This window comes from Penicillium crustosum (genome assembly GCF_028827405.1).
Source record: "Penicillium crustosum strain IBT 35664 chromosome Unknown utg000003l_segment0_segment0, whole genome shotgun sequence".
In the NCBI taxonomy this organism is placed as follows: Eukaryota; Fungi; Ascomycota; class Eurotiomycetes; order Eurotiales; family Aspergillaceae; genus Penicillium; species Penicillium crustosum.
The window spans coordinates 1,897,393-1,911,132 of NW_026623124.1; the positions used below are offsets into that span (position 1 = coordinate 1,897,393).

At 48.8% G+C, this 13,740-nt stretch overlaps 4 protein-coding genes across 4 annotated transcripts; 2 read left to right on the forward strand and 2 right to left on the reverse strand.

Moving 5' to 3' along the window:
• Positions 1-240: 240 nt before the first annotated feature.
• Positions 241-3,018, forward strand: N7487_007780 (uncharacterized protein; the record flags this gene model as incomplete). The annotated part of the gene is made up of 5 exons (XM_056875510.1): positions 241-414; positions 487-2,367; positions 2,424-2,503; positions 2,556-2,705; positions 2,760-3,018. The coding sequence occupies exons 1-5, from the start codon at positions 295-297 to the stop codon at positions 3,016-3,018; spliced, it is 2,490 nt and encodes an 829-aa protein (XP_056727698.1). The 5' UTR covers positions 241-294.
• A 436-nt stretch (positions 3,019-3,454) lies between these two features.
• On the reverse strand, positions 3,455-6,105 carry N7487_007781 (uncharacterized protein; the record flags this gene model as incomplete). Its single annotated transcript, XM_056875511.1, has 10 exons — positions 3,455-3,504; positions 3,558-4,204; positions 4,256-4,515; positions 4,568-4,636; positions 4,686-4,724; positions 4,774-5,341; positions 5,390-5,594; positions 5,649-5,802; positions 5,899-5,944; positions 6,002-6,105. 10 exons carry the CDS (start codon positions 6,103-6,105, stop codon positions 3,455-3,457), a joined length of 2,142 nt encoding a protein of 713 aa, XP_056727699.1.
• An 885-nt stretch (positions 6,106-6,990) lies between these two features.
• On the reverse strand, positions 6,991-8,487 carry irs4 (the record flags this gene model as incomplete). The annotated part of the gene is made up of 1 exon (XM_056875512.1): positions 6,991-8,487. One exon carries the CDS (start codon positions 8,485-8,487, stop codon positions 6,991-6,993), a length of 1,497 nt encoding a protein of 498 aa, XP_056727700.1.
• Positions 8,488-8,960: 473 nt separating this feature from the next.
• N7487_007783 (uncharacterized protein) lies at positions 8,961-12,257 on the forward strand (the record flags this gene model as incomplete). Its single annotated transcript, XM_056875513.1, has 3 exons — positions 8,961-9,184; positions 9,246-11,070; positions 11,118-12,257. The coding sequence occupies 3 exons, from the start codon at positions 8,961-8,963 to the stop codon at positions 12,255-12,257; spliced, it is 3,189 nt and encodes a 1,062-aa protein (XP_056727701.1).
• Positions 12,258-13,740: the final 1,483 nt, after the last annotated feature.

Below are 13,740 nucleotides of genomic sequence, written 5' to 3' on the forward strand. Positions count from 1 at the left end.
GAAGGATAGCTGATCTCAATAGACCAGAAAAACCTTTTAAAATGACTGGGGAAATATAACGAATGTATACTTTCTCTATGGAAGAGGATCCGAGAAAAAAAAAAGTTGCAATACTTATCGCTCACCGCCTTTGAACTTGTTCTCCGGTTTGCTGCCTGAGGCTAAAGTCAGTGACAGACATGTGACGTGATATCACTCAGGCACCCCCCCAAGTCACTTGTGGCGCTTCGTAGATGCTTGGTCACTTGTGTTTGACCGTCTAAACTATAGACCTGATGTTTTTACCCTACCTCCATGACACCCAAGGGATCTCGCAAGAGAGTGAAGACCAGCCCCTCCGGCGTGGACTCACCCGCTGGACTGAGCGGTGATGGCCGAGACCGATCAGACTCCCAGTCACGAGGGTACAATGCCGTAAGCTCTTTGTGACCAGAATAGCCAGCCAGTCCCTTTGTCATATTTACTGATCATCTATCTCTCGTATAGAGATGGTACCCTGGGTCCTGGTCTTCCATTGCGAGAGTGTCTAAAGCTGCCCCAGTTACCGAGGTTGCCTGTGAGAGCATTTCAGCGGCCAAAGCTATAGCATCGAACGTCACGAACTCATCGACTTCCCTTCTTGATACCCCAACAAAGAATCGATATTCCTCCATTCAACTTACACGAAAAGTGGGAGCCTCAACTAGGTCTCTGCCTGCTGACGCTACCACCACTCGAGTCAACATTGCATCGGATGGTTCGGCTTCCACTACGGCTGCCGACGATACTGAAGAACCCAGGGCCGTAAAACCTGCAACATCCGATAAAGAAACACCCGACGATAGTGATATCAAGCCGCCAGAGGAACCAACCAAGGAACAGAAGGCCACCCCTAACGCCGATCCCAGCATATTGCATGCGGGATCTGCAGAGGGCACTGAACAATCTAGTGGTTGGCTCTCATGGATCTATGGATCATCGGCTACGCCTGAAGTTGTTGCAAATGTCCCAGAATCTACACAAGCCGTGGAACATCCGTCAGCTGAAAACCAAATGGCAGAGCAGGGTGATCAACCTACCGTGAAAGACTATACAGCACGAGAAGAAGAACTGGAACCCGCATCAGGCCAGACAAAAGGCACTTTTGGTGCTGTTGAAGTTATCCCCGCATCCCAGAAGCGATCGTGGCTTCAGATGTGGTATGGTACAAACCCACCGAGCAAGCAAGAAGACCCACCATCTACAGAATCCACGATATCCCCTTCGACGAATCATAATTCCACCGAGGCTGTCGACACAAACATGGCACCACAAGATCCCCCAGATGAGCCAACGGAACCAGCTGGTGGATCACAGACCCCAGTCGGGACTACGAGATCATCTGGCTGGTCATTCTGGTCCAAAGATCCAAACAAAGATGGGCCTTCTGACAAACCACAGGAAGGTGAAGTCATTGAAGCGTCAGCGGGACTGAATTCACCATCAAAACATGCAGCGCCTGAACCGAATACAGATTCCAATGCCAAGATATCCCAGAAAGGCAGTATCAAAATCAAATCTCAGAAAGACAACCGTCTCAAAGATGTATTTGGGTCCACCATTGAAGGCACTCCTACATCTACGCCGCCTGTTGAACCTCGGCCAGCTGACACCGCCGCCTCAAAACAATTACAGCAAATTCTCCCCAACCAAGTACTGCCAAAGTTCGAAGAAACCTATCCGTTTGAGCAATCGCCCTCCATCTTGCAAAGTCTCGGTCGACTCCTGCATTATGGGAAAGGACCGGAGGTTAGGCATGTGAGCAGGGTCAGAGATCCGCCGCATGTGAGACGGGCTTTGGCTATTGGTGTCCATGGATATTTCCCCGCTCCTTTCATTCGGAATTTACTTGGACAGCCCACGGGGACATCTATCCGGTTCTCCAATATGGCAGCAGAAGCCATCCGGAAGTACACCCAGAGTCATGGCTACTCGTGTGATGTTGAAAAGATCGCATTGGAAGGAGAAGGCCGCATTACGGAGCGAGTGGATCTCCTGTGGAAGCTGCTTCTGAATTGGATGGAGGAGATCCGCAAGGCTGATTTCGTCATGTTCGCATGTCACAGTCAAGGTGTGCCAGTAACGATTATGCTAGTTGCAAAGTTGATACAATTTGGCTGTCTTGACGCCAAACGAGTCGGCATCTGCGCCATGGCAGGCGTGAACCTCGGCCCATTCCCGGATTATCGCTCTCGATGGATCAGTGGATCGGCTGGAGAACTGTTTGAGTTTGCACTGCCTTTCAGCAAGGTCTCGAAAGAGTACGAAGCTGCTCTTAAATGTGCTCTCAATTTCGGTGTTCGCATTTCTTATATTGGCAGTATCGACGACCAGCTCGTTTCACTGGAGGTGAGTACATATCTTGATATTCAAGTATCTATCAAATTGCTAACTGGTCCCGTCAGTCCTCCCTCTTCTCCCCTATAACCCACCCTTACGTTTACCGCGCTGTCTTCGTGGATGGCCGTGTCCACGCCCCAAGCTTGTAAGCATGCCCCCGCCCATCCCATATCGACAATGCTAATATGAAAACACAGCCTCTCTCATCTAGTTGGCTTCGCCCTCAAGCTTCGCAACCTTGGTGTCCCAGACCACGGTCTAATCCGCGAACTAAGCACCCCGCTAGCAGGAAGTCTGTACTCAGGAGAGGGACATTCACGGCTGTACGACGATGAAGCCGTGTACTTGTATGTACTAGTCATAAATCCTCACCCACGTCCAAAACTGACATCATCTTTCAGCATGGCCATAGAATTCGCACTCGAGACGTCTTCCGTCCCAGAATCCGCGCTCAGCGTCAAGCGAGCCAGCAGCTCCGTCACGCCGAACCCGTACATTCTCCCCTTCGCCATGCGCGGTCTGCTGGAGGAGGAATACGTGCGCCAAGAGTTGCACGACGAGACTATGGAATTGCTGAGGCAATTTGATGACTGGAAACCTTCTAGCAAGGTTCTGAAAGATGTGAAGTTTAGACTAGAAGGTATCCGATCGAAGCTTTAGCTAGGTTTGTAAGTGAAGAATTAGAAAGTATCTTGCTTGGATGGAGATTTGATATTAGCGGTTTATTAGATGGAAATACACGTTCTCTTTAAGTACTTGCTGCCAATCTGTATAGAAATCCAATTACGACATTCGTAGTGCACACATTCCTTTCTTGGTCTTGACCGAACCGTGATGGTAGACAGGTTAATATGCATACGAAATACGACTTCTATCATATTAACCTGTCTACCAACGAAGGTAATCATATTTGTATTATGCCTGAGATATCCCAAAAAAAAACGCCCCGATTCTGTTGGTTGAGCACGCGGTAAGAATAGTGGAGAATCCAGTCATAGAAGAGAGGAGGGGATCATTATAAAAAAAAATGCAGATAGCAGTGCCAAAAAGAAATGGCCTAGAATGGCCGAAGAAAAAAAAGGAAACACCCCCTTAATTAAACAGATGCTAGTGGGAACGCCGTTTTATATGCACCTTCGATTTCATCTACAACAAAGTTAGCACGAGGACCGCATAGTAGATGACGACAGAAAACCAACCTCTCATCCCATCCAAAGCTTCAAAAGCAAGCGAATAATTCGACACAGCCCCGATAATCCGCTCTAAGCCCTGCCGGAGTTCCTCAATGAGCTGGCCAGTTGAATCACCACCGTTCTCATTATGCGGACCGTCAGGCGCAAGCTGCTTCGCCACGCGCGCCTTGTAGTAGATCATGAACATCGCATAGCTACTTTGCATCAGACAGCATGCGAAGGAAGGCATGGTTCTAGGCAACGGACGGCCCTGCTGCTGCTGTGGATCCAGGAGAGGCTGTGGGACGGGCAGACTGTGGAACATGCGGGAGATGACGAGTGAGGCCTGAAGACAGATTTTCGCGGACTGCTGCGTGCTGTAGGGGAATCCGGCTGCGAATGGATATTGCGAATACTGGGGTGCGTATGAGTTGATTTCGGGGTGGATTTCGGATGAAGTGGAGGAGTCGGATGGGGTCATGTATTCTGTTGACGGTGCTCGTTCGAAGGAGCTTAGGTTTGAGCAGGAGCAGGTGACGTTGTGGAGGCCGGCAGGTTTGGTGCTGACGGTTGTGGGGGTATTGTTAGGGTTTGCTGCTGTCAGGTCGCAATGTCTTTTGATGAAGAGGGGGATGTCTGAGAAGGCTCGGAAGCGGTGGGTTTTGATTTGGGCACTGGGATCTTTGTTAGTTTGATCTAGGCATGAGATGGTAATTGGCTCGAACCTGGATAGTTTGATTCGGGATATTGCGCGTATGCTCTGTGCTGTAATGGATTCGTTGTGATCGCCGAAATCTGATGTTTGGGGTAGAAGAGGGAGTAGCTCCGCCTGTGAAATCACAGATTGGGTCCAGGCATCAAGTTGTTGCATTCGTTCGAACATATAGTACATCCCCGATTGGGATGCAAGACACTTGTTCAGATCACCAATAAACTGGGTTGCCGATACAAGCACTTGTTGAGCTTGTATAAAAATACTCCAGCCCTGAAGACGGGTTAACAGATGGAAGATAACTAAGGCGACTTGGAGTGCAAACCTCGGTATCCGATGAAAACGATGGATATGGAGTCGTGAACTGCGGGTCATTGATAACAATAGCAGGCACCTAGTTCTTTATTAGCTCCGGGTCATGTTTGCAGAGCTATATTACTCACCGTTGTGCTAACAATAGATCCTTGCATCACGCAATAATACTGAATCAAAATCAGTTTAGGAACCAGGGAATAAAAGAGGGATACAAACCGTCATCCACCAGGCTCTCCGTCGAGCTTCCGAAAATTCATCATTCCCCATTTGAGCATGAAGTGACTTATCCAAAGCAATTGCAAGAGCTTGGCCAGCACGATATCGCATCTTGAGCAAGTTACCGCGTTGGGAGTATTCATAAACTGAAAGTACCAGGAGAGCCAGGAGGCTCTCATAGTCCACCGGAGTTTGCGAGTGAAATCTTTCCCGTCCAACAAAAGGTCGAGCGGCAGACAATGCCTGTCCGGGATCAGTCGCGGACAGATCAAGATCACACTCTGTTTCGACTGTTGAGTGAGCGAGTTGGGCAAATGTATGCGCGTATTGTCTGCGCTGGAACACAGACGCCGCGGATGACGGCTCAAGATCACTTGGGTGCGGGATCAATGCCAAGACTGCAGACAAGGCAAGACTTAGAGGCGACCGGGGCCGGTACATCATTGTCGGTTCAGATGTACTCGAACATGGAACAGAGCAGTTCAATGGTCGATCTCGGCACGGTGGTGATGCCCGTGGCGGTAGAATGGGGAAATAGTTATGAATGAAGTCATAATAGGCATTCAATCTGGGGATATTAGACCATATATGGAATTTACTGCGGACAGACACTTACATTTCGGGCTCGCTTCCATAGGTTCTTACGAATGGCTGAGAGCTGTTCAAGGGTGGTGATATCAAGGGCACTTGCATGTGCGACTGACTGCCATCGCCAGTGAAGAAGCTCTGGAACATGGAGGGGACTTCAGATTGGAAATCTAGATGCCTCAAACCTGCGCCAGGCAGAGAGAGTTCATCGATTTGGTTGAACATCCCCGGTGCTAGAATTTTATTAGTATGTCATTTTTTTTTCGGACATGAGGACAATGACGTACCTTCGTCAAACTCCGGGGGTGAAGGGACAGCATTATACAAAGCATCATCTTGTCTCGATTCTTGATCTGGTGACAGGGAGGACTTCTCCTTCTTTTTGCGTGGCCCACCTCGTTTGCTCGGTAGATAGGAGCATTCTCTGTCTTTGCTAACACACTAAAGTAAATGTTAGTTCTATGCAATGAACAATGATCAACTTAGATCCACAATAAATAAGCTCCTCAAGGCACTCAAACAACAAAGCAAACGTACATTCGCGCATGGCATCTGGCCGCCACACCGTGTTCTCGAAGCCCGACTAGAATAAGATTAGTGGAGAAGTTCCCTCTTTTTTTTTCCCACGGGGTTTGCTCACCAAGGCAGACATGCTACCTTAACTGGCGGTTTAGCAAACTTCTTGCGAACCGATCGAGGCGCTGTCGAGGCCAGTCCGTTATAGTCGTGCAAAGTATCAACCATGGTGATACTTAATATGGGGTCAAATAAACTACAAAACCATTAATTTGAAACTGCACCTCCTGGGTGTCTTTGCAACCAAGTACTAGTTGAAATGGGGCATTCTGCGGCTTAATAAAAATCGCAAGTCCGAAAGGGCGCTGATATAGAGACTTCCGTGTGATTGCTTGATCTTCGCAAATCCCGAGCCGTGGGGAGGTTCGGGATTTGCTTTTCGCAACTAAGCACAGAGGGATCAAGTTCAACCCCAAATTGGAGATATGGTGTCAGAATGCAGTGTATATGCAGGATAATCGAAATGATACTTTCTGTTTTAGAGTCAATTTTTTTTTCTTTCGACAGATAGGATCTTGTAAATGAAAAGAGAGAGAGAGAGAAAGCGGGATTCCTGATATTCCAAGGATTTCAAAGTTCGGAGGTGAACGTATCGATACGATAAATACCTGTATTAATTCACTGTGATGTGGGAGAGACATGTAATTTTACTCACTTGAAACAGTCGATCACGTGGATCCACCGTTTCTGCGCCATCGAAGCATGATGATGTAGCTACACATATTTAATAAGGAAGATTTACCTAGGTAGTCTATGTACTTTATCGTGCAGGGCTGCAGGCATTGAGATTAAACATGATCTGTCGAAGGGTTCCCGGTGATCTCTTCCAACCAAAACAGAAGATTCGGACATAATTCGGAGAGGTCATTCAAATCATTCTTTAACAGAGTGGATCTTGAGCCAATCGCTAAGCAACTCACGATATAGGCTACAATAATTATGGAGTAGATGATTTGGAATACATTTTCATGCTAGGCATTGTCGATCGATGTCAAACTACCCACAGGGATGTGCATAATCCGATTCGTCATTGGACTTAAGCATGGGCCTTACCTAGGTACCTTTCCCAAGGGGTAGCTTAATACCCGCAATATGCCGCACACTATCCCAGACACTGTCCCGAACTTTCACAGGGAGCTTGTGTCCCTTCAAAAACTGGTCGATCAACCACATTCCGACCACGAATTCCTCACGCGCTAAAAGTCCGATATGTTGGTGATCGACTAAATCCCACACTTGCTCCAAAATCGCTTCTGGCAGACGACTGCGGGACCAGATTTCCCGGACCACCAGGTTGAGAACCATATCCGAAGCATTAGGTGGCCATGGCCCGGTTCCATCGGGATCAGGAGGGATGAGAAGCCCTTTATTAGAAGCCCAAACACCTTCGTACCGTTTGCGTTCTTTCTCGGTGACCTCGCGTCGCCAGCGCTTACGGTCGCCCTCCTTGTGTTTGTGGGGGTGTTTGTGCAGGGGGTTTCTGTGTTTTCGGTGGTCGGTAGCGGTGGGTTTCGGCATGCCGCGGAGTGTCATCGGCATGCTCTTCGGTGGACTTGGTGTCCTTGACAAATCACTCTTGGATTGGTGTGCCAAATGTAGAATGGATCGTGCCCCTCGTCGCTGCGGAGGAAGCGGCGGGGGAGCCTTGATAGATGGGGATGCTCGTGCTGAGGCGAGGGATGAAGCAATAATAGCATTGGAGAGGGATTCTTCGCTCATGCCAATCGAGTCATCTATTAGGCTGGAGGTACTTGTTGTCGTATGTGACTGGCTTGATATAGATACCTCGCTCGGTGTCGAAGGTCGCTTGGGTATTGCGACAGCTCCATGGTTTCTCATAGACCCTCGTGATGGGGGCACACGTGGTGGAAGCCTTGGTTTCAGCTCATTTGGCGGTACAGATGAATTTCGAGGCTCAAAGGAGGGATGGTGGCTCGGTTCTCGACCCTCGTGATAATTTAGAGTTGCCCTGGATTGTTGGGATGGAGAGCGCCCGTAGCTAGGTAGATCTGAGTCGGACTTTAAGCCATTTTCGTGCAGCATGCGATCTAAGGGACTATCTCTCCCTTGGATCAAGCGCAGCGGGGTTGGTGCTGGTAGCTGTCGCTTTTCTGGTGAGGGTGGCACCCGACTCGCACTTCGTACTGCACCTGCGCCAAGTCTGGCGGTTGTCGACGGAACACTGGTGTCCCGCCCAGGGGACCTTGACGCAGCGAGCCGTGCCGCAATTTGGGAGGTCGAGGAGAGAGAGGCGGCTGAGGGTCGTCCTCTCACACTTAATGATGTACTGGCCGTAGGCGAAAGTGGTCTGGCCAATCTCCCAATTTTATCCTTTACGGAGCCCACTTCGGGGGCATCGGATCCAGTCCTCTGGCGACTCAGAGGACGATTATCACTTGCCATTGCAGCAGAAGAACTAGCCCTCACATTGGTAGCCCTCACATTGGGCGAGGGGTCCCTGGAGTGCTGGAATGCGAGCGTGGCGCCTTGGAGAGCGTCATTCCGGGCCACGCCCAACCGCTGGTTCGCGGAAGCGGCCTCGCCATTCATGGAATCGATTCCCCGCAAAGTTCGGTAAGTATGCGGGTGATGCGAGTTGAAACAAGGATTATATGAAGATGATCAAGATGACTAGGATGATCCTTCATATGATGTTTTTTTTCCTTGAGATGTTTAGGGGGAAATATCGACGGGAAATGGCCGTGCACGCGACCGTACACGTTTCTTCTACGCAACTAAATGTGTGTATATCTTACGGAGCACACATAGAAAATCGAATATCACGATTAAAAAAATCCAGATGTTCTATCTGTATGGCTGCAATCTCTTTTATAGATTTCTAACAATTCGATTGTACTTCGTCAACTCCACACTATTTACCCCAGACTTTAATTAACCGAGCCGCCATTTATTCACCCGTTCTCCGCTTTGCTTCCCCCTCTCCATCTGCATCTGCAATGTGACTTACATATCAGTTTGGCTTGGGAAAATGCTATCTGCTTCTCTGAAGCAAAATTGGAGCCATGTCGGGTAAAGATGATCCCGAGGATTCTCATATTGGAACAGAACGGAGATCCGAAGTTCGAGATACAGATCAGAATCAAGACGAACTGGTTGCTGGCCACATTCAATGCTCAGTGTGTAGCAGTACCTTCCGACGACCAGAGCATCTGAAGCGACATTTGCGGAGTCACACCAAGGAGAAGCCGTTTGAGTGTGCCCAGTGCGGCCGGCATTTTTCAAGAACGTATGCGCGCTTGGGTTGTAGCTATCCTTGCGTCGAGAGTCGTATGCTAATCAACCCCCAGTGACACCCTCCATCGACATGAATTGAGCCACCACGCACCAGGTACAGGAGGAAAAGATCGCACACATCGGATTACCGTCAAAACATTCCGGGCGTGCTTTAGTTGCGCAACAGCAAGAGTAAGATGTAGCGGTGGCACTCCATGTGGGCGGTGCGACACTCGCTCGCTCGAATGTCAATACCCCACACAAAGGCGGTCTAAAGCAAAAGACAGAAGAGATTCAGAGCAGGAAGCCTACGTGCAAGGCGACAACCTCAAACCCATGCACCAAGGGTTGCATTCAGCTTCTAGTCAGAGCCAGTTTTCTATACACCTACAAAATGAGCCGGCATCATCCAAAGCTTCGTTCAATGCGTCGTCTACTCCCGGCAGTGAAATCACAAAACGAATACCACAAGATGCACACACTATTGGCTCGAGTCATCGTTTCTATCTCCCGAATGAGACACAAGGGCTGTCTAAAACAGTGCCACCAGGGGTTTACCCTAGAGACATCAACCAGACATATAGCTCGAGCTCCCACAACCCCAAAGTATTTCCTGTTGATTCAACCAACAACCTAGACTCTGAAATGAGGGATATCCAGCCGGGAATGGCCAACCCAGCAGGTGACATTGAGATGACCCTAGCGAATAATCCGGGGGTACCACTAGAATTCGATCCTGCGTTCTTTGATCAATCTATGCTTTCCACCATCAATTGGCTCCCTAGTGAGTTGCTTTCTGGTGCTCCTCATTGCCACCCGCAGTCCACTGGTGTTTCCTCGCAATACAGTCAATCTCTCAGCCCAAGTACCTACTTCTCTCGTACAACGTGGCAACCATCGGTCAACCCTGGACAAGCCAGTTCTTTGCAACCAGAGCGGGTCTCCCAGACACCCTCTGCGCATGTTTCTCTAGGAAACAGCATGAGAAGCCCTACTCAATATTCTCACGGGATTAGCGAGCCTTCTCCTCATACTGATTCAGTGGGTTCCGCTAAGGGATCGGTAGACTACTATGTCGATGGTGCGCCCTCCAGACTCCCAAAGTACGGAAAGAAACACACGCCTTGGCCCAGCGAATCTGTAGAGCTGGTGGATACTGGCAAGCAACTGCTCATTGAAGATGGTGAGCACCGGTTCAACTTCCCTATCATTTCCGAACTGCGCACAGATCACATATCGGAAGATATAACCCGGTTCGCACAACGGATTGAAACCTCCACCTACGATGGAATTTATCGGCACTTTGTTCAACTATGCTGCAATGAAACTCCCTTTTTTGAGGTGTTCGAGTCGGAAAGATTCCCCACTGTGGATGAATGCAACCAGTTCATTACCTTCTTCTTCGATTCATTCCAGACCGTTTATCCGATATTACATCTTCATAGATTTGATCCCAATACAAGCCATTGGCTCTTGACTTTGTCAGTAGTGGCACTTGGCTGCCACGCGTCCCACATTTCCAAGATGGAGCAGTGTACAACCGCTTTCCACGAGCTGATTCGACGGGGTATCTATCTTGAGGTGAAAAAGGCCTTCCCACCCTCATGCATTCGCTTCCAACTAATTGTTTTGTACTGCCAGAAAGAAAAGACTCGCCCTAGTCATGCTTCTCTCGAGATATTGCAAGCTATGTTATTCAACTGCATTGGACTTTTCCATGGTAAAAGCGAGCGAGGAAAGGCCTCAGCCTTGAGCACCTTTGGTGACTTGGTGACACTCATGAAAACCTCCCGGTTGTTGACACCGATGCGAACAAAATTCAATGAGGCGTCAGAGGATGCAGCTTGGGCATCTTGGATTCAAGATGAGGTCAGGAGACGCACCGGCTATTGTATATGGGTAAGCTTTGTTGAAACATGAAGCCATTACTTTACTGACGATGATAGCTTGTCGATTGCACTCTTGCATATTACTTTGATGATCGGCCTCTGCTCTCCCTAGACGACGGACAAGCTGCGTTGCCCGCGCACGAGAAGCTATGGCAAGCTGCATCCGCAGAGGCATGGAAGCCGCTGTGGGCTAAATCATTTGGTAACTCATGTTCAGACCCCAAAACCGACAAATCTCTAACTTCTACAGCCAACGAATCCTTATACGACGCAGTTCAAATCCTCTACATTGAGAAGAGAGTAGTACCTGGGATAGGAGAATTCAGTCACATTTTACTCATCCACGCTCTCTACCACCGAATGTGGGAGGTGGGAGACTACTTCCGCCGCCCACTATCCTTCTGGAACCCGACAGCGAAGAAGCAATCATGCGAGACCGCCATCCCCATAGGCTCAGTCTGGCTCCCAGGGATCCCTTCATACTCAAAATGGCGCAACAGCGCATGCGACTGCCTCGACATCCTCCACTGGACCGCCAACAGCACCGTAGCCAAAGCCGCCGGCCTTGAGCATCCAACCATCCTCCACCTCCACACCGCCAGACTATTCCTCCTCGCTCCGTTCCGTGAAATGCGCTCCCTCGCAACCTCCCTGGCAACAGAAGAGCAGCGCTGGAGCAAAAGACATCAGACCCTCGAGTGGCAGTACATCTGGCGCTGGATGAAACACGACCAATACAAAGCCCGACTTTCAATCATCCATGCCGGCGTCACTCTCTGGCATATCCGTCGCTACTCGACAAATGCTTTCCACGAGCCTGTCGCCGTGTTCATCGCTGTGCTGATGCTGTGGGCGTACGGATCATGTCACCCGCATACGTCCCATGAGTCCAGTCCGCATGCGGAGCCGCTCCATGAACCGAGTTTCATTCATCTTGACCGGCCGTGCGATGATGAGCTTGTGCAGCTTTTTGTGAGGGAAGGTCATGCTATGAGAGGGAACATTACTGGTGTTGGTGATATATGTGGGGCTGAGGGTCCGGAAAGGGTCTTGCGGGTTGGATGTGAGGTTCTTTCGGGCCTGACGGCGTGGAGTGTTTCGAAAAAGTTCGTGGCTATTTTGATGCGGCTAGCGGATTTGAGCTCGTATCATTCCTCTTGGGAACAGAATCGTCGGCATGATGCTGAGCATGTCTGATTTTACTGAGATCTACGGCAAATAAACACGTTTCTTATTCTGTATACTAATGTCTGTGTTGGTCTCTTTGTCTACTTCAAAGGTTATACATAGAAAGGTCTGTTGCATAAAATACGTAATTTCTTTTCGCCTTCGTATACACCAAAAAGACATCTAAAGAATATCTAAAAATAAAACGATCCGGCTACATAAACAGCCGACTATTCTGGTAATATGTAAGTTGGACATAAGGTTCACAAACATGTTATCCCCATATAAATATACATATATATATTTTTACATATGTATTTAGGATAGTTAGCACTGAAACGCATCATGTCGTACATATATGTAGGTATTTCCACTGTGGGTGTGCCTTTCAACCTTGGAATGTTTCTTCCCCGAATGTTTCGTGAACCCCTAACAACCCCTCCGACCTTAGCTCCCGGGCTTACAACTTCACTATCTCCTAAAATCTACTCAGAATGAACTCCACCACCCATTAGGTGGCCATTCGCACCCTTTACCACGATTTTGGATGTTTGGTGCTGCGAACAGAACGGCCTTCCTTCTTAGACCAAGAGTCACCATGCAAGTCAGAGGGGGCACTACAAAGAAGAGACACGATTTAAGCACCCAACGACTTGCCCACATGTGCATTGGTAGAAGTCGCAAATGGTCCACAATTGTGATTGTGGAAGCGAGATGCTCTGAAAAGGCACAAACTTGAACAGATTTTCAATTCTAGCTCCGTAGATTGAACGCGGCCAAGTGAAGAAAGCCTTCACACTTTCTGTCCTCGTGGTAAGATTGCCATCAAGAAATGGGAACATCGCTAAGAACCAGCAGTTCCTTTCCCAAGCCAAAAATACCGAAATTATTTCGAGAGGCCATTGGGCTTTAACCACAATCCCTCGACTACCCACACCCGTTCTCCAACATGCCGAGAACCTCGAGTCTCCTCAACATCCTACAATAGCCACCTCTGATATATCGCTCTGGAAGAAGGAGGTCTCATTCGGAATAAAGGAGGCTACGGGACAGAATTCATGATGACTAGAGGACTCGATCGCAACATGCCACTTCTGTCAACCTAAGTACACAACTGACTGCCTGCTAAGCCACATTCAGGGCTTGTGCATAAAGCAGTTTGGCAATTAGAATGGTATGGGCATGGAGGTCTAAGCAATGTACCTAGCGTTAATAAAATAAATAAAAGCGACGACTCTCAGCTGTGCTAGCTTAAAGAATACTGGACATATCATTGAGCTGTACGAACGGATGAAGAGGGAGAATGTGAATGTTCTCCTCGCCCAATGTGTGAGAATTGACGAGATGCGTGCCCGACATATAGAAGGGACGTGTAGATACCTCGGGGTGGAGGTCGGTTCTATGGTAAGACTCTATAATTGGGTACGTGCCTTTATTAATAAACTAATAGGTTCCTAGTACATAGATATGAATGAAAGAAGCGGGCTCGGCACTCCACTCTATTACGCCGTTC